The following is a 20,746-nucleotide window of genomic DNA, read 5'->3' as shown; positions in this document are numbered from 1 at the left end:
TTAGTACAAGAAAGCCTATGGGATCCTGTCTTTAGATCAAAATGTGAAATCTTGATGATAGTATCCCTTTATGAGCACTTGCATCGCAGGGGGTTTATTGTTAATTGCCTGTTGCGATGACAGAACTGTTCCTGCATCTTCAAGGACATACAATATATTTAGTTCTATAGTATCTTACTTATCATTAGAGATAATCAAACTGAACATGATTTCCCTAGGACTGGGTAGAACCTAATTACTTACACATATTTAAATCCGCAAGTTTACTGTGGTAGAACACATTAGCCTTGTAAACAACACATTCAGCCAACAGGAGGCAGTATATATGGGTGACGTTAGATCCACTTTAAATGACAATATACCTAGCTTCAGCAGTCATGTTAGAGCGGGCGTCGCTAGGTCAAAAGCTGCGCTTGATGATCCCCGTCAGCTCCATAGATATTAATTCAGCAGAACGGTCATGCGCAGCCGTCTGCTCCATTAGTCTGAGGAGCACTGAGACCCCCAATGAACAGCAAGTTAGGCCCTATCCAGTGGATAGGGCCTAACTTGCCTTTGTGGGAAAACCCCTAGATGACGGTCGTGCCGTTTGAAATGTGTTGGACAATGGTGCATGCCAGAATAAAGGAATACACATGTTTGCATTTCATGGATTTTTCCTTACCAGAAGCCCCATCACCATATAATATACTGTCTTGGAGCCCCTCTCCTTATAATTTACTATCCAGGTGCTCCCCCTTATAATATACTGACCAGGAGCCATTATTCCAGCCCTCCCCCCTCTTATAATATACTGTCCATTAGCCATTAAATCCCCCTTATAATATACACACAAGAATTGATTGTCCTTCCTTTATCTTGGGCCGCATCTGCAGATGCAGATCCTGGAAGGGGCTGGGCTCAGTCATGGTCACACACGCTTCAACTACGATTGTTACGCCCCTGTCCAACAGTAATCAGCCATTAAAATCATAAGAGCCATAGTCATACGAACAAAGTACTCATTGTATCAACGTCTCAGAAACTAGAGCTGCTAGAAAGAAATAGAAGGTATTTTCAGAATCAGCATCTCAATTATTCCCAGAATCTGGTAAAAAAAAAACTCCAGGCACCACAAAAAAAATATTTTATTTTTTCCCCAGTGTATAATAATCTCAAAGCATATATAATGAAGTCAACATGTTTGTTCCATATTCCTAAGTAAATATACAATGTAATGTAGAAAGATCCACTTCAGAGACATACACCTGGATACTTTATTACAGGCTAGTGGAAAACTCTATTGGATGATCCAATTTTTTATTTTTAAAGTTCAGAGTGTTGAATTCTGTGGTGATTTGTTGTAATGTCTTCCCCTTGGTCTCCGGAAGATAGAAAAACAGGAATATTCCTGAGACCACAATATTGGCAAAAAATATGAGAAAACAATAATGTCCAAGTGCAGCCTAAAAATAAGAGAAATAAAATGAGATCCATTGTGACCTCTTTGGCAATAGACATCAGATAAAACATGTTCTGAGCTTAGTGAATTCAGTGTAATCTTATGTTTATGGAGATCTCCTGGGTCTCCCCTAACAGAAAATACTGATAGTTCTAATGTTCCCCTCCCTTTCCTCCAGCGTGCAGTGCACCAAATCTACTCAGGCCCCCTAGTAGATCTGGAAGGAATCTCTGGAAGATGAGATCTGTTTATGTATAATCAACATTTATTGGTAAAAACATGAAAAGGAGCAGTATAAGTAGGTGATGGCAGCACAAGACTGATCACGCTGGATCAGAAACGTCATATGTTCATTAAGAATTGGAGAGAAGAATCACTGCGTAATACATTAATTGAGAAACCCCAGGATGTCATCCCAATCAGGGTAACTGTTGCAGTGTATGAACAATTAACAAAGAAATAAACATAATGGGGCACATTTACTTACCCGGTCCATTCGTGTTCCAGCGGCGGCTTCTTCGACCAGCGTTCGGGTCTTCCAGCGATTCATGAAGGTCCTCCACCAGGTGTCGCTGCTGCGCCGAAGTCCGCCGAGGTGCCCCGGAGTTCATCGTCTTCATCGTGGTGCATGTGAGTATGGCCCGTGCAACCAATTTTTTTTTTTTTTAAATGCGGCGGTTTTTTCGAATCCGTCGGGTTATTGTTCGGCCACGCCCACCGATTTCCGCCGCGTGCATGCCAGCGCCGATGCGCCACAAACCGATCGAGTGCGCCAAAATCCCGGGGCAATTCAGGGAAAATCAGTGCAAATCGGAAATATTCGGGTAACACGTCGGGAAAACGCGAATCGGGCCCTTAGTAAATGACCCCCAATGAGGAGAAAATCTTGAATAAAAAGTGGAGGGGGTGGGAGAGGGTAGGGGACACATGAGAGGGATGGGGAACCCATAAGACTATGTTCTTGAGGACTAGAAGAGCAATGGTGCATACTTTCTATGACAAGAGCAGATCTAGGAATTCCAGGGAACTTAGAAATATGTCCCATGGGGCCCACACAGTGTTCATCTTACCCAGATCTGCAGAATCATTGGCTACTAACTCCTCCATTGTACGGATAAACCCCAGTTCCTGAATCCACTCGACTATCGTGGGAGGTTACCGTACTAGCTGCGTTCAAAAAGTGATGAAGGAGGCCTTTTCTTAATAGAAGAAATAGTACCAGGTATGATCGACAAAAGAGTTATGTGGAGAGATGAAGTGACCCTCTTCACAGTAGCCTGGTGGTAGGTGTCAAAGACCCTGTTCCAAAAGGGTTGGAGAGCTTAACAGCCCCACCAAGTATGGAGTACCCACTTCCGCAACACACGTCTGAAACTTCGGGGAAAATTCTGTGAAGCCGAGAGAGGCATCTGTACCACCTAGACAATATTTTATAATTCTTTTCCTGAGCACTACAATGAAGCGGCATCTTATGCAAAATTAGAAAAGCCTTATCTAGCTCTGCATCGTTAATTCAACAGAAAGAACTTCCTCCCACGCAACCAAATAAAGCCTGGCCTACCTGGGGTGGCATCCTCTAGCAGCAGGCCATATATGGCGGAGAGCGCATTGGCTGGTGAGGAGGGCAGTCTAAACAAGGCCTCCAGGGCTGTGGGGGACTCCCCGAATGCAGTGTGGTCTGGGTCCGCGGTTACGTAGGATGTAAGTTGTCTGTGCTACAGCCAAGACATTGGGACATCGGGATGGGAGGCCTTCAAGGACTACAGCCTGGGAATGGATTCGCCATCAACAATCTGGCCTAGGTGGATGTCAGAAGAAGCCTCCCAACCTGTCTACCCAGGTCAGAAGGTAAGGCTTATGGAATAGTGGAGTCACAGGACCCCTCATCCTGAGCAGGGTGTTCTTAGTCATCAGTTTTTCCCATGCAAAGAAAAAGTACAGGGAAAACAGGGAGAGGTTGAGGTCCAGAGGTCGTAGGTTAGCCAGGACCCATGGGAGGATCAGAGTTGTTTAGACCAGGTCTGACTTGGCGGATTTTAAAGGCCTCTCTCAGTCCCATGAAATGTGGTTTGCGGGGCTGAAAATCACCCAAACGGTGGAGATGGAGCTTTTTTAACTGCCATGTCTGCAGAAAACTGGCTGACAACTCATTTTAAGTTTCCCCCATTGAGAGGGAGCAGGGGGTGATCGCAACCCGGCCGAAGATGCCTGGGGGGCCCATATGGTTTACCTTTCCAATATGAGAAGATTAGTACTATAAACAATAGATTATAGTTGGGGGCCTGCAACACATTTTGCACTGGGCCCCAGCAGCTTCAAGTGATGCCTCTGTCCCATTCTGTATTATTTTATTCAGCTCAGTAATTCTGAATTGAAAAGTGTAAACAGTAATCACATTACAGCAAAGTGCATACTGGAAAATAATGATAATTGTTATGATGCACACTCACCTCCACATATGGAAATATCATTCCAATAATATATAGTCCAATCCAGTTGAGGCAACTAACAATCACAAACATTGCAGGACGGGAAGAGTGGCTGCACATTTCACTAACTATTGCAATGGTCAATGTCCCTGTAAAGACAATTACAGAATTTCATTACATCTTGGAGACTTATTTATTCAGCCAATTCCCCATGGAGGAAAGTATGCAGATGGAAATAAGTGTTCATAGCATTTCTGTCTCATTAGCATAATTATAAAAGTTGACTTTAGAAGGAAGGAGGCCACGTATAATAAATATAAGAAAATACCACAGTCATGGTAGGGGAGATATATCATACTGCCACCCCCCTTCCTTGTGTCCGGCCAGATACATCAAGAGTTTTAGGCCTTTTAATGTATCTGACAGGCTGGCGGCCGCTGGGCAAAACCACCTGACCTGGCATAGTTTTGTGCAAACACTAGCAATCGAAAGTTTGCTGATTTTTCTAAACAACACGCCCCATACCTGCCCCCTGTACCGGTCGCTATGCTCTTCTACACCCCTTCCACACCTACATGGTGTTGAGGTGGCATATTCGCTGTTTAAAGCGCAAAGTTTTGCACTACACAAGAATTTGCATTTATTTCACTGCTCTTCTGTCTAAAAACTGAGCAGTGATAAATGTCCCTTTTATGATAGATTTCCTTTAAGTCTTGTCTAACACATCTCATTCAGACAACATCCGATTCTGTACAAAAACACTAAGTAAAAATGGACAGATTTGGGAGCACTAATAATTACCTGGACCCATGCCATAGAAAAAGATGAACAAGAAAACGGATAAAGCACTGCAATAAGGGATCCAATGTGCCCAGCCCTGGAGATAAGAAGTGAAATATATTATTTAATTCTCCTTCTAATATTTTTACATTTGGATATTTTACATTTGGATAAGGAAAGGGTAAAGAATAGACATAAAGATTCTTGCCTGAAATGACAAAGTGACAGTGAGACCACCTAACATAATTGCCATGAACCCATAACATCCGAGCAACAGGACTTTTCTTCCACAGTGCTCTATCATCACACTCTGCAAATAAGGAAACCATATGTCATTAACTGAAAAGGTTGACTTCAAAGTAGCAAAGTGATCTGTGATATGCAAATTTTTAAAACAAGATCCTCGAGTCAAAAGTGAATTCTGCATGGACTTTCTAGGAGTTCTGTCAGGATGTGGACCCTCTGCAAAACAACATGTTTGGTCATGGAACAACTTGCATCGGCAAGCAAGGACTCATTGCATCATAATTTACTATTACGCAAGGACCCCTACCCACTGCACTGTGCCCATGTGCTGTGCCGCTCACACCAGCACATGCTCCCATGCAGGTGGCCTGCATTTTCCCCAGAAATCCTTTTTAAATTATACATAGATTAACCCTTCCCCCCTACACCATTTTTCGTTTTTTCTTACGTTTCCATATTTTGCTCCGCTTATTATCGGGGGAGTTTTTATTTTAATAACATTTTTTTTTTTTTTTTACTTTCATTTCATCTTAGTAATGGTGGTTTTGAATATATGGCAGCTATTAATAAGACCTGGGCTTGAAAAAAGTTTAACACTAGCCCCCTTACCATTACCCCAGTACCCTCCATCACCAGGTGGTACAATCCATAAATGGCCAAATACTTGGACAGCCGCAGGCTGGTATTATTGGGTTGGAAAAGCCCAAAAATATCAGGCTGCTGCTGCTTTATTGTATCTGGACAGTTATAGAAAAAGGGGGGACTCTATGGGGCACATTTACAAACCCGGTCCGGAGGAGATGCCGCGATTCAAGAAGATCATGCGCCCGATTTGCTGAATGTGTCGCATCCCCGATCAGGTCCGCCGGAGTTCACGATCTTCCTCCCGATGTATGTAAGTGCATGCTTGCGACACAATTTATAAATTAAATCCCGTGGCTTGTCCGAATCCGTCGGATCGTCTGACGGCTCGCCCCCGATTTGTGTCGCATGAAAGCCGGTATGATTTTGACTAAATCCGATCACATGCCAAACAATCACCAACTGAATACCTGTCCCAGTGGCGCGATCCCTGAAAACGTCAAAAACCCAACGGAAATGTGGCCGCGGGACCCTTAGTAAATAAGCCCCTATGTCTTTTTTGTAAATGAAACAAAAGCAATGTGAAGTCCCCCTACCTTTTTATATAATCAGCTAGATACAATAAAGCAGCAGCCAGATAAAATTGGGGTGGGAGAACCTATAGATGGTCAGGTACTAAATTTCAATTGGCTTCTCCTGACACCCATGGTGGTGTTACTGAGGTACTGGTAAGGGGTATAATGTTAGCCATAGTAGTCTTGGTTTTGGGCGCTATCTATTAGACAACATCATTATTAAGGTGAAATTTGAGTTCTAAAAAATAAATACATTTGTAAAAAAACATATTTTGTTAAAGTAAAAACACCCCAGACATCCTGGTTTACCATTTTATATAAAAAATATACATGGTAATCAATGTAACAGAGCTGCTCCTTTTTGTAACATTCTGGGGGTTATGGATTACACAATTATAATTTTTTTTGTTTCAATCATTGTCTTGAGCCAATAAGTAATCATAAAATTTACTGATGCAACAACAGTTACTGACTTTGGATAGGTATTGCATCCATTAAAATAATTTTTAGATTGGTTACTTCTATTATGTGTATTGGGCAATAAAAGTTACTTGTGAGTCAAACATTCTTACAGCTTTGCCATATATCAATGCACATTGTGGGTGGATACATTTATTACAATACTCACACATAACATGACAGCCATAAGCTCAAAACCTCCCATTCCTAGAGATATATAAGGAATATTTTCTGGAGGTAAACCAGCATTGAGAAAAACACTGCTTGCATAATAGAAAATCTGAAAGACATTTTAAGGGAAAAAATCAACACAGTGGTCCCCCAGGTTACATTAGTGACAAATAACAATATTTTCAACAAACAATAGTCTTGTTTTATTTAGGTAGCGTGATATGACATACAAGGCCACAGGGCAAGTATTGAAAATGGGACCAATGAACGTGAAGACATAAGCTGCAGAGCACTTTTATGTTTATGTAGAAAATTAGAAATGACTTAACTGCACTGACACCGGACAGCTGAAGAGTTAAAGTAATAACAATCACAATGTAGAGTTGCCAACGTTGAGATGGTGTTTTCACCAGCTCTATAATATTCATGGTTTTAGACTTCTTGCGCATCTCTTGTTCAGCCAAAATTTCATTAATTTCAGATTGATACTCTCCTGGTCCCCAAATCCTGTGCATAGCTAGAAAACCAGGAAAATAGTTTGGATTCAAAATTGTATTAAACCAATAAAAATAAATCTAATGTAGTTTTGGAAAATGAATTAACTAAATAGTTAAGATAAGACTTGTGAAGAATAGATAAAATAGCTATTATCAAAATTTAAAATGTTCTGTTTTTCAAACTTATTAGTTTCTAACATATACCATATTGCGGCTTGTACATATTACCATCTATGTACAGTGGGTACAGAAAGTATTTACTTTATATTTTTCACTCTTTGTTTTATTGTAGCCAATTGGTAAGATTAAAAAAGTCATTTTTGTTGCTCATTAATGTACACTATGCATCCCACCTTGGCAGAAAAAAATTTAAATGTAGATATTTTTTCTAATTTACAAGAAAAACTGAAATATCACATGGTCATAAGTATTCAGACTGTAACGGTACACAGACAACGGAAGGTACTTGGGAGTACCAGGCAGGAAAGTCTCTATGGGAAGAGTCCAGAGGGAGGAGTCTGTGGACCAGTGGACCCTCTGGACTACCGCTGGAGATGTAGAGGGTACTAGATGACACCCTTGGATCGCGGGTATGGCCGTGACACAGACCTTTTGCTGTGACACTCATATTTAATCCACATACTGTCCATTTCCTTCTGATCCTCCTTGAGATGGTTCTCCTCCTTCATTGGAGTCTAGCTGTGTTTAATTAAACTGATGTAAGCTCTTGCGAGCAGGTCCCTCACTCATATTACTCCATATGACTGTTTGTACTCTGTGATTTCATATTATATTTATATATGTCCCCTATGATTTGTAAAGCGCTACAGAATTTGATGGTGCTATATAAATAAAGATTATTATTATTATTATTAGGAAAGGCACACACATGTCTATATAAGACTTTACAGCTCACAGTGAATGTCAGAGCACATGAGAATCATGAGGTCTAAGAATTCAGAGACAGAATTCTGGCAATGCACAGATCTGGCCAAGGTTACAAAAGAATTTCTGCAGAACTCAAGATTCTTAAGAGCACAGTGTCCTCCATTATCCTTAAATGGAAGAAGTTTGGACAACAGCAACTCTTCCTCAATCTGTCCATCCAGCCAAACCAAGCAATCGTGGGAGAAGAGCCTAGGTGAGAGAGGTAAAGAAGAACCCCAAGATCAAGGTTCCAGAGATGCAGTAGAAAGATGGGAGAAAGTTCCACAAAGTTAACTATCAAGCCCCCACCAATCGGGGCTTTTTGGCAGAGTCTACCGACGGAAGCCTCTCCTCTGTGCAAGACATATGAAAGCCTGCATACAGTTTGCAAAAAAAAAACACTTGATGGACTCCCAGACTATGAGAAATAAGATTTTCTGCTCTGATGAGAAAAAGATTGAACTTTTTGGTGTTAATTTTAAGTGATATGTGTGGAGAAAACCAGGTACTGCCCATCACTTGCCAAATACAATCCCGTCCTGCTGATGGTGGCAGCAGGGGTGTTTTTCACCTGCAGGGACAGGACTACTGGTGGCAATTGAAGGAAAGATGAATGTGGCCAAGTACAAAAATATCATGGTATCATAATTTATACGGTTGAAAAAAGACACATGTCCATCAAGTTCAACCAAGGAAGGGAATGGATTGGATGAGGAAGAGATTTATGGGAAAAAATTCTATATAACATAACCATCAGTGTTATTTAGGTGTAAAAAGGCATCTAGACCCTTCTTGAAGCTCTCTGCTTTCCCTGCTGTGACCAGAGCCTGAGGCAGGCTATCCCACAGTTAAACTTTGATCAAACTTTGATTTCTCCAGACGGTAACAGTACCCCCTCGCCTTTTATTTGATTTAATATGGAACAACTTACCACTATATTTTTTGTATGGACCATTCATATATTTATATAAATTAATCATGTCCCCTCATAGTCGTCCAGACTAAAAAAATCTAGCATGCTCAGTGTGTCACATAGTACAGTGTAATACATCTGTATTACACTGTATTAGGTGAAGAATAGCTTGAACAAGCGATCAGAGGATCGCTTGTTCAAGCCAACCTGTAAAAGTAAAGAAAAAAAGTAAAAAACACTAATTAAACACACTTTTTAATAAAAAGAATTAATTAAATAAAGTTAAAGTCCCCTAAACACAGACATTCCCTATGTAATAAAGTTAAAAAAAACCTGAAAATCACCCAAACCCACCACATATTTGGTATCGCCACATCCATAACAATCCGTACAATAAGTCAAAAACATTATTGGACCTGTACGGTGAACGCCGTAAAAACAAAACCTGTAAAACTCACCAAAAATGTAAATGTGTCATAAATCCCTTTACAAAAATGTTCCAAAAAGTGATCAAAAAAAGTTATGTGCGCCAAAATGGTACCACTGAAAAGGACAACTCCACACATAAAAAATAAGCCCTAAACCAGTTCTGTCAACCAAAAACTATTAAAGTTATATCTCCGAAAAGATGGCGATGCAAAAACAAATGAGATTTTGTTTATATTCGGGTTTTTTTCCAGTAAAATTGTAAAAATATATGAAAAGACTATATAAATGAGGTATCACCGTAATCGTAGTGATCTATAGAATAAAGATAGTATTTTTAGTGTACGGTGTACAACCCCAAAAAGATACAAAAAAAAAGAAACCCAAAATTGACAATTTTCTTTTCCTCCATACATTAAAGAGTTAATAAAATCTCATCAAAAAGCTAATGACCCACTAAAATGAAGTATTTGGAAAGTGCATCACAAAAAATAAGCTTATATGTCCAAATTGCCAAAAAAATAAAGATTGTATAGCCAATAAAAAGTGACAATGCATAATCTGCTCTGAATGGCGCACCTTCCCTTCGATGCCCTGGCGTGTGCCCATACATCAGGTTACCACCACATATGGGGTATTGTCAAACTTTGTGGAGTGTTTTGGTATTTTATCCACTGAGAATTTGTAAATTTTATGAAAAACACATTCATTTAGCCAAAAAAAATTTAATTTTGAAATTGCATCCGATTTTGTTTTAACCGCTGTGAAACAATTAAAGGGTTAACAAGCTTCATAAAAGTTGTTTTACGTCCGTTGAGGGGTATAGTTTCTATAATGGGGTAATTTATGGGGTTTTACTTTTATTTAGGCCTCTCAAAGTGACTTCAAACCTGAGCAGGTCCCTCAATAGCAGGATTTTGCGTTTTTTATGAAAATGTGAGAAATTGCAACTGGCGTTCAAAGCCCCATAACATCTTACAAAAATGAGAGTATGTATAAAAAAAACCAAGCAGGCATAAAGTAGACATACGGTGAATGTTAGTTATTACGTTTCTTGCTGTTATGACTATGTGTGGAAAAAGTAGAATATTTTGAATTTCGAAAATTGAGAATTTTTCCAAATTTTCACCAAATATCTGATTTTCTCATAAATAAATGCAAAACATGCCACCAAAATTTTTTAACTAACATGAAGTAAAATGTGTCACGAGAAAAAAATTTCAAAACCACTTGGATGTGTTAAAGCGTTCCAAAGTTATAATCACTTATAGTGACACAGGGCAGATTTTAAAAAATGGGCCGTGTCAGGAAGTTGAAAAGTGGCTGCGGCGTTGAAGGGTTAAGAGATAAATAATTATATTATGATCGCTGTTCCCAAGGGTTTCCCAAACACTGACATTTTGGACTATCTCCACATTGGATCAAAAAACCTCTTCCAGAGTGCTCTGGACCTCAGACTGGGACGAAGGTTCAAAGGACTGGGCTACATTTATCAAAAACAGTGCCAACTGCATGATGTGCAGTTTGTCTGTGTGGTGTGCAGATTGTACCAGATTCATAATTTGTGGTATACAGACTTTATGAATCTGGTGCAGCCGTGACACAAAACTGCCATTGACACTTTAGAAATGCTTGTGCAAATTAAAATTCAGACAGAAAACACTTTCATAACTGTGGACCAATTACCCTAATCACACAGCTAAGCACAAAGCGAACTATTTATATTATGGAGCCCATATGTATGTAATATTTGAACAAGGTTAAAACATACATGTGAAAATTTAAAGAGTCAATCCTACGGTAACATCTTTTTTTTAACAAATCAATAGATTTTTGATATTGGACAATTTTGTCTATGACTTTTATTATCTATGTCCAGCAATTCCTTTGTTTGAACAAGTCATTCAACCAAGTCTAACTGCAAGAGGGAAAGGACTGTGATGGAAAAGGGAGGTCATATAATGCTGCTCTGTGTAGCAGGAGAGCTTGGTGTCTGCAGCACTGTAAATGCTGAGGTCTCCGGCATAGAATAGTGGGATATAGGAGTTCCTCTATTCCAATCTGTGATTCACTTTATACCTCTGTAGCACCTTCCTGCCAGCTCCTGGTCTCCAGATACTATTTTCAGGGAAGCTTTTAACCTTTAGTGTTTACCACCAGATCATGTAACTATTTCACTGTTAGTTTCTGTTACTACTTATTATATGTTCCATGGGATAAAAGCTGTCAGGCAAATCACTATATAGATCCTGTATGTACAGTTTGTGCAGAGCTCAGTAGATTTATTTTCCGCCCACTTCTCTGCTGCTTAAGATTTCTGACAAATATAGCAGAAAAATGCAAATGGAGAGCACCATATGGACATGTTAAGGGGAAATTTATCATTCCTTCTACGCCAGTTTTCTGGAGTAGAAGCAGTGAAATAATTGCAAATTCTTGCCCAGTCCAAGAATTTGCTATTAAAATAGTGATTATGCCATCTCCAGGTCATGTGGGCATGGAGGAGACGTAGAGGGACGCGATGGCCAGTGAAGGAGGCAGGCACAGGGAATTTTCAGTTTTTTACGCAAGACTACACCGGGTCGGACCTGACATAGTTTTACTCACTGCCGGCTGGATACATACAGAGGCCTAAGTCTCTTGATGCATCCAGTGTAACAAGATGGGGTTGGGCCGGTGCAGTAGTGATAGCATATGATAAATCTCCATCAATCTCCTTACTTTGAAAGGGAATCACATAATTGTTAAAAATCAATATGAACCTGTAGTTACAGTTAGTGATTTTTTTTTTAAATGTAGTGGTGTTTTGCTGTAAATTATCTTCTACCAATGCAACCATAAAAATCTAATGATTTACCTTGAATACAACGATTGTGGTCTTTCTTCACCAATAGGAAATATGGAGGAGTCTCAGGGTAAAAATGCATTACTATCAAGTGTAGAAGTTCTGTAAAGCCACAAAGTGACAGCATCACGGGCCACAGTGTCTCTGTTCCCAAAACTTCACTGAAAGAGAAAAATGAACATTGTAGTAGAGTTAAAGCAAATCTACCATTAAAATCCATCATGATAAACCAGGGACACTTACTCATAGATTCAGACACTGTGACTGTGGTAATCTTCTTAGATTTGTTATCCATGGTATCCTTCAATGGCTTCATAGTTGTTACACTGTGCATGAGTATTGTCTCCCTCCCGTTGTGTGAAATTACATCAGGCATGGGGAGGAGGGAAGTACAGGAACTATGAATCTTTTCCCTTTGCCAACAGCCTGTGAAGCTACAGATGCAGCTTCTGACAAATTAGCATAAATTAAATTTTATAGAAAGCAGTCCATGGATAACAAATATAAGAGGATTGCCACAGTCACAATGCCTGGATTTATGGGTAAGTGTTCCTTATCACTTGATTGATCAAATCATGCTACTACATCTCATTTAAAGAAAATCCATATTAAACTTAGATGGGACCAAACACATTTTATGTCACTTCCTTTGGGAAATGGCAGAGACAAGAAAGGTCTTTAGAAAATCATTGGTGAATTATACCGATATTGACAAAAATGGGAAAGAGGCAGGAAAATTGGCCCAATGTTAGAATAAGCTCCATCATGTAAAATAGCAGGGTGGGCCCAATGTGACACTAAAGTGATCTGATATGTGCTCACCCGCAAGGGTATTTAGAGAGTGGTCTTCTGGAATTAACCCTCAAACCTCTTAGGGGAATCTGGATTTTGCAGCTGACTTAGATGTGTCATGGTACACAAATGCATGTCACTGAAGGTATTTGCAAACACACAGTAGGAAGTAAGGTAGGCAAAATTGATTACAGGTTAACCATGTTCGCACACAAACTAAAATTGAAAGAATGCTAGGAAACTAGGACCATTATTGCTCAGACCTCTTACAGTTAAAAATTCTGCCTTAAATAAACCTGCATCCTTTTGGATTGGCTGACTGCATTTGGAAAAGGCAACTGCCTTATGGTGCTGAAAAGAAAGAAGAATAAGGGACCAGCATGGAAAGGTAAGTGCTACCTGTTAGCTTTATAAATGAACAGAACAATTGCAACTGAAAATGAGTAGGTAGACTCAAATATGAAATGGATCTTACCGAAGACCAACAATTTGACCAAAGAGTTTGCCTGTGGTTACAAAGATTGGTGCAGACGTGTTGGTGAAGCCTCGAAGGCTTCTGGGAGAGATTTCTCCAAGATACTGAACATATATGTTTATTGCCAAACCTGCAAAAAGATAAGAAACTGAATTGTTTGAACATGTGTGGAGGGGGCAATCAATACCCAGGAGGGAGAAGGCTTATACTGGAGACAAAAAAGTGGGGAAGACAATGGTGGAGTTGGGTGGGAAGCAGCATGGTCTTCATGGCCCAACACATTTACCATTACTAACATTTATCCTAAATGCAAGGCCTAGAGTGTCATTCTTATTAAATGGCCCCCATTGTCACTTTTTTCAACAGGCTAATAAAGAAGATTATTGAGATACATAATATTTGTCATGTTTTCTTAACAAACCTACAGTGCTAATATATACCTAATGTAAAGCCATAGAGAAAACGTCCCACAATAATTAATTCATATAATCCTCCAATCTTGCTGAGCCCAAGACACAGGGAGGCTGTTATGCCCAAAAGATCACCAAATATATGAGATCGTCTCCTATGGAAATAAAGAGAATATGTAAATGTAAGGGATCACCCACAGTTTTCCATCAGAAAGAAATGGATCATCAGGCATGTCTTTGCTGATGAGTTATCAGTAGTAGAGTAAGGCATAACATGCTTATTAATGCACCGTGTAAGTCATTGTGGTCATGGCTCATATTGAGAATCAAAAGTACTCACTTTCCAAATCTTCTGCTGAGGTACCCGGACACCAGTGATCCTAGTAGTCCACCAACACCGTACACAGAAATGGCTGTGGACCACAGCAGGGTGACCTTCTCTTCAGGGACTGATGATCCATACCTTCCTATCCAAGTCTGATTGATAAAGCCTTTGGCAAACTGCAGGGGACATGAATTGAGGTGTTGTGGCAAAACACTGGCCAGAGAAAAGAGAAGATAACCTATTGACCATTTGATTGTGGTTATTGCACTGCTTGTGCATTCTGTACCTATTGTGTTAATATAGGGAATCACTCAGCAAGAAGACTTGGACTGGCCCACAAGTGGATCCACTATTGGGCACCTGAACTAGGTGGGCTTTTAGGCCTTGCATAAGCAGTGCATACAGAATACCCGCACTTTATTTTATTCAGCTATTCCTAAAATAATATCGTTACATTATGTAAGAAGCTTCACACTTTATTATTATAGGCTGCATATGCATTGGATAACTGTGAGGGAATCTAGATGTAGTGTCTAGCAACCAGTATCATTCCTTCCTAGGCTCCACCTTCTTAGTCATACTGTGAGGAAGTACTGGGCCTCAAGAACTGATTACTGGTGGGGCCTAGCCATCCTTACAATCACAAGAAGGGAAGTCTAACAGTGCTGTCACATTGGTAAATCATTTGACCATTGTCATCCTACACCCCATAGATGTGGAGACTGCCTCTGTTTCTGGTTTACATATCCCAACACAGGCTCAGGGAGCCTTTAAGTCCATGTATAAAATAATATTTGCACAAAAAGAGTTCAAGCAGTTGTTTGACTTAAAGGAAATCTACCACCAGGATCATGGATTGGAAACCAAACACAGTTACGTGCTGTTGTGCACTCTTCCTGGCAGGTTCCACTGTACTTTTCGTTTCTTATGCCCTTGTTTTTAATTTAAAAAAGGCTTTAATATGATGCAAATGAGTCTGGAGCCCCTCTGGCTTATTTGCATAATTTTAAAAGCCTTAGAAAAACAAACAAACAGGACATTAGAAGCTAAACAAAGAGCGAATCAAGGTACCAAGGATCACTTGGATCTAGGTATGTCATTAGGAGAGAGATAGAGAGATGATAAAAATGATTATGACCTTGCAGCTAAGAACCTGGTAGATTAAACACAACATAGGACATTCTAGAACATGATCAAAGGAACAACAAAATAATTTGTTTGGTAATGATGAATCATGATAATTATGAAATATGTTAATATTGTTTAATTTTTTTTATTAGTTATAAATGAATTGGGCTGCACAAAGTAAAAAGAGAAGTCCTGCTTACTGTAGACGATGAGCTGATCACTGATATTTGGTAACCAAAAGGCAAACCATTACCTATACCAAGTATAATAATCAATGGAAGAATTCTCCAGTGTTGACCCTATTTTAATACAAAGAAATCAAAGAGAAAAACAGGCTTTAATGATTCCCTCAATTTCAAGCAATGCAATAATCAGAATATATGGTTTGTGTGTATACACCTGCTGAGAGTCATGGATAGATGTGACTTTGCTGATAAATCATCACAAAGCTGTGATAAAGATCCTGCAATGTAGGATAGATTAATATTTATCTGATAATATGAAAACCCTACACTGTTCTTGAAACCTCGACCTACAAAAAGCTGTCAGACAATGACCATTTTTCATGAAGTGCACCTGGCATGGGCATGAGCTTTTTAAGGCCATAATACTGATAAGCTTTCGAATGTGGTACAATCCAGATCCTTCCTATTTCTCCTGGTTTACATGAAAATCAGACTGTTTGCACTGTTAGTGGAGGCATAGCAAGGCCTTCCTTCTGATTATTAAACTATTAAAGGGGTTGTCCACTTTCAGCAAAATAATTGATATTGATTGTGTAGTGAGAAGTTCTACAATTTTCCAATATACTTTCTGTATCAAGTCCTCACTGTGATCTCTGCTGGCTGTCCTACTATAGAAATTTTCTCTGTTTACTTTCAGTGGTTAGAAATCTGTCCATGGTCATATGACGGACATGCAGTTGCACAATTATATCCGTTATATCACAGAGCCATGATTACTGTCTATGATACTAACGGCTTGTGCACCTGCGTGTCCATGGTCAGATTTCTATCCACTGGAAGTAAACATAGAAGCTTTCTATAGAAGGACAGCAAGCAGAGATCTAGAAAACCATGAGGAATTGATACAGAAAATATATTGGAAAATTGTATAACTTCTTACTACACAATCATCATAGTATCATATTATATAAGGCTGGAAAAAGATGCAAGTCCATCAGGTCCAACCTTTAAGAATTACATAAATGTTTTACCCCCATAACCCGTGATATTTGTGCTCTCCAGAAAGGCATCCAGGCCTCTCTTGAACATGTACATAGAGTCCGCCATAACAACCTCCTGCGGCAGAGAGTTCCACAGTCTCACTGCTCTTACAGTAAAGAACCTTTGTCTATGTTGATGGTAAAATCGCCTCTCCTCTAGGCGTAGAGGATGCCCCCTTGTCCTGGTCACAGGCTTAGGTATAAAAAGATCTTTGGAGAGATCCTTGCACTGTCCGTTCAGGTATTTGTACATTGTAATGAGGTCTCCCCTCAGTCGTCTTTTTTCTAAACTGAATAATCCCAAATTTTGTAATCTGTCATTGTAATATGGTCCCCCCTTTCCCCTAATAATCTTGGTTGCTCTATTCTGCACCTGTTCCAGTTCTACTATGTCCTATATATATTATATATATATATATATATATATATATATATATATATATATATATATATATATATATATATATATATATCACTTACATGCTGAAAGTGGACAACCCCTTTAAATCCATTTTTTTAATTTCAATAATAGTTTCTCGGCAAACCCCAGTGGTAAACTAATAAAAAGAATATTTTCCCTGCTTTGAGATAAACTTTGAAACAGTATTTAGTCCCCTGGTCCTGCTGGCTGGGAAGAAAGCACAAGGGGTTACATGGTGTGGTACAGACAATCAGTGGCATTAGCTGGTCCTGGTGATGCTGGAAACTGGAGCCAGAGAAGTGTAATGGTGATGCCACACGTGGTGTTTTTGGTCCGTTCTAAGCATGCGTTTTCAGTGCGTTTTAAAAAGCATACGTTTTTGACTGCTTTGATCATTTTAATGGATAAACAGGTTCTAAGCAGCCAAAAGCATGGTAAACGGTCAAAAAGGGTCAAAAACAGTAAGGCCGGCGCCACACGTAGCGCTTTGTCTGCGTTTGCAAACGCAAACAAAGTCGCGCCCACCGGGGTGGGCTTCAGCCCAATCGCATTGGCGTTTCTATGGAAACGCCGATGCGATCGGGCCAAGGCCCGCCCCGGTGGGCGCGACTTTGTCTGCGTTTGCAAGCGCAGACAAAGCGCTACGTGTGGCGCCAGCCTTAGGCTACATTCACACGATGTATGCCCGCCACACCATAGTACGGCCGGCATACATCGGCGCTGCGGAGAGGAGCAGGGGATGAGCGCAGCTCACCCCCGTCCCTCTCCATAGTAATATACAGTGCACAGCGCCGTATTCCGTAGAAATTCCGGCCATAGAAGTGTATGGGGAGCGTACATATGCCATACATATGTCGCCCGTATATACGTCTCCTATACGTTCGTCTGAATGTAAACTTAAACTGGCTGAAAACGCATGCTCTAAAAAGTATCAAAAACGCGACTTGTGGCATCATCCTCAGGGTGCAGCCACACGTAGTGTTTAACACATGAGTTTCAAAATGCAATACCACAGCTAAAGTGAGATTTTCCTAATAAAAGGAAAACTGGCATTTACAACTGTGTTGACAGTTGTGTTTTGTAATGCAAGTGTTAACATCACTTTAATTAGGCAAATCTCTCTTCATCTGTTTTAAATACATGTGTTAAACGCTGTGAATGCACCCTGTGTAAGTTATTTTCAATGTTCTTTTCCCATTACTAATTGGTATATCTGAAAGCAGGTATGAGTTAGTTTTAACTTTCCAAGTCCTGCTTGCTCCTGACATGTATCATCAAAATAAGTGATAGAATGCCTAGTTCATATTGTAATCTTCTTATATTTCTTCTCCTGATTCATTGTTCACATTTTCAATTCTTTGTCTAAAATTATATCAACTGTGAGTAAAAAATAATGCCATGTTTTTAATACAGTTTGTTCTCCATGAACAGGGCAGCTACAGTAAGTATGGCAAGTTTATTATGACACTATAGTAAGTGCAGGCTAAAAAACTGAAGAAAGAAGGATTATCGTTACTTAAATGTATGACAAAGTTTGCTATTATGCTATTAATGTTGTGTTATTAATGTTCTGCTGGAAAAAGTTTGGCCCTTTCATTCTTGTGGATATTCTGACATAACAACTACTTAAAACATTGTTACAGATGTTACCATTTTATATGAATTACCTTTTTCAAAAGAATATCCTTTGTCATATTGTAAAAGTAGTTTAGGGTCAGCCGGGGTTATACATGGGACTGGGTCAGAAGCAGAAGGCTGTGGGGCAGATTTACTTACCCGGTCCATTCGCAATCCAGAGGCGCGTTCTCTGCGCTGGATTCGGGTCCGGCCAGGATTTATTAAGGTAGTTCCTCCGCCGCGCTGAGGAGCATCGGAACGCACTGGAATACACCGAGCCGGGCCGAGTGAAGGTAAGTGCAATTTTCGCGACACATTTCCGACCGATTTCCGTCGCGTGCATGCCGGCGCCGATGCGCCACAATCTGATTGTGTGCGCCAAAATCCCGGGGCAATTCAGGGAAAATCGGCGCAAATCGGAAATATTTGAGTAACACGTCGGGAAAACGCGAATCGTGCCCTTAGTAAATGACCCCCTGTGTCTCTATATAGCAGCGGTTCCAAAGTGCTGCAGCTCTGTTTCTATTCCCACTGATGTGCAATGGATGGAACCTTCTAATTTCAGCTCTGTTCACTCTAAGGATCACTCGATGTTGGCACCTGAGGGCAGCTGATTAGTTCTGATGTGAATAGGCCATAAAAATTAAAAAATGGACACGGGTATCAGAATATCCGTTTAAGTGACACCCAAAGTAACCTGTCAACTTTTACCATTTTCCTTCAATGTACCAAATAAAATAATCAATTAAAAAACAGACCACTGAATGTTTTTTGAAAAACATTTTTTAGATAGTTTAAGAAATACTTTCCTTAAAGGGGTATTCCGATTTCAGCAAATTAATGTTATTATTTGTATTATAAAAAGTTATACAAGTTTCCAATATACTTTTTGTATCAATTCCTCACGCTTTTCAACATCTCTGCTTGCTTCTGTATTAAGCTTCTATGTTTACTACCAGTGGATAGAAATCTGACCTTGGTCACACAGGTGCACGGCTCGTTATATCACACAGCTCTGATTACTCTCTATGATACTAACGAGACGTGCACCTGTGTGACCATGGTCAGATTCTGTCTACTGGTAGTAAACCAGTACCTCTGTATACAATGGCAGAAAGCAGAGATCTAGATAACTGTGAGGAGTTGAAACAGAAAGTATATTGGAAAATTGTATATGGTTTTATAATGCAAATATAACATTAATTTGCTGAAATGAGAATACCCCTTAATAGTATATATTGTAACATTTTTGTTGAGTTATAGGTGTACTTACCAGCTCTGAGAGAAACCCTGCCATGTCTTAAGTGATGAGATGATGTGTGTCACACTGATGAAATTTTACAAGCTCGGAACTTTACCCATAAAAAGTAAACAGGGTTATCAGTGTTTGATTTGGATTCATGAATGGTCATCTAGAGCCAAATCCATGACAATATTTTACTATAAAGAAGCTGGAGAAAGCACTAATATGAGCACATGGGGTCTTACTTGTTTATTTTACAGCTGCTCCGGTGGAAACCAAACCTTAGTTCGGTGCCATTTCTTTTATTCTTTAACCTCATATCTTTTGGAACCAGGTTACCTCTACTTACTCCTATCCCTCTGCCCATGTGGCCCACTTTCCTTACAGCTCTTTGTTGGTTGGCTGGTAGGTGATAGCTCTTTAATACAAAGTATCCATAGAAAGGGTAATAAAACCATCAAGAAAGGAATTTATTGAAAGGTAACCCTGTACCTGGATAACTGCCTAGTGGGATCAGTAACTGGCGGGGAGCTAGTGGCAGATTACCTGTTGTTGTCTAACTTTACTGATGAAGAACTATAATCTGAAAAAAGATATAAGCGCCAATATTATGGTATGCAATTATTATATAATCTGATTCTCACAATTCACATTATTATAATTAGAATGCCTTTGCAGTATCTTTCTAAGTTTGGTATTAAATGTGCTCATGGGGCTTCCAGTTAGTTCCAGTTTTCAGAGTCCAAACTTTTGCCCCGGAAATGTATCATCTCTGGCCAATTTTGAAAATTGACCAGTTCAACGTGTGATGTTTGTACA

The 20,746-nt window shown here is 39.7% G+C and overlaps 1 protein-coding gene across 1 annotated transcript; it reads right to left on the bottom strand.

The window, feature by feature from the left end:
* Positions 1 to 1,109: 1,109 nt before the first annotated feature.
* On the bottom strand, positions 1,110 to 20,025 carry LOC140126071 (solute carrier family 2, facilitated glucose transporter member 9-like). The gene is made up of 12 exons (XM_072145167.1): positions 19,958 to 20,025; positions 15,622 to 15,720; positions 14,309 to 14,469; positions 13,999 to 14,123; positions 13,559 to 13,688; positions 12,304 to 12,452; positions 7,013 to 7,200; positions 6,682 to 6,792; positions 4,859 to 4,960; positions 4,672 to 4,747; positions 3,892 to 4,019; positions 1,110 to 1,445 (listed from the first exon to the last, which is right to left on the bottom strand). Exons 1-12 carry the CDS (start codon positions 19,979 to 19,981, stop codon positions 1,260 to 1,262), a joined length of 1,479 nt encoding a protein of 492 aa, XP_072001268.1. The 5' UTR covers positions 19,982 to 20,025; the 3' UTR covers positions 1,110 to 1,259.
* Between the last annotated feature and the right edge of the window lie 721 nt (positions 20,026 to 20,746).

Source organism: Engystomops pustulosus, chromosome 1, assembly GCF_040894005.1.
Source record: "Engystomops pustulosus chromosome 1, aEngPut4.maternal, whole genome shotgun sequence".
NCBI lineage: Eukaryota > Metazoa > Chordata > Amphibia > Anura > Leptodactylidae > Engystomops > Engystomops pustulosus.
Note: the sequence above shows the minus strand (reverse complement) of the source record. Positions and strands in the feature narration are given on the sequence as shown.

Coding starts and splice junctions, on each gene's coding strand:
- LOC140126071 (XM_072145167.1), bottom strand. CDS start 19,981: ATGGCAGGGTTTCTCTCAGAGCTG. Junction 14,124..14,308: donor CTCAGCAGAAGATTTGGAAA/GTGAGTACTTTT, acceptor TTATTTCCATAG/GAGACGATCTCATATATTTG. Junction 12,453..13,558: donor GGTCAAATTGTTGGTCTTCG/GTAAGATCCATT, acceptor TTTCTCTTTCAG/TGAAGTTTTGGGAACAGAGA.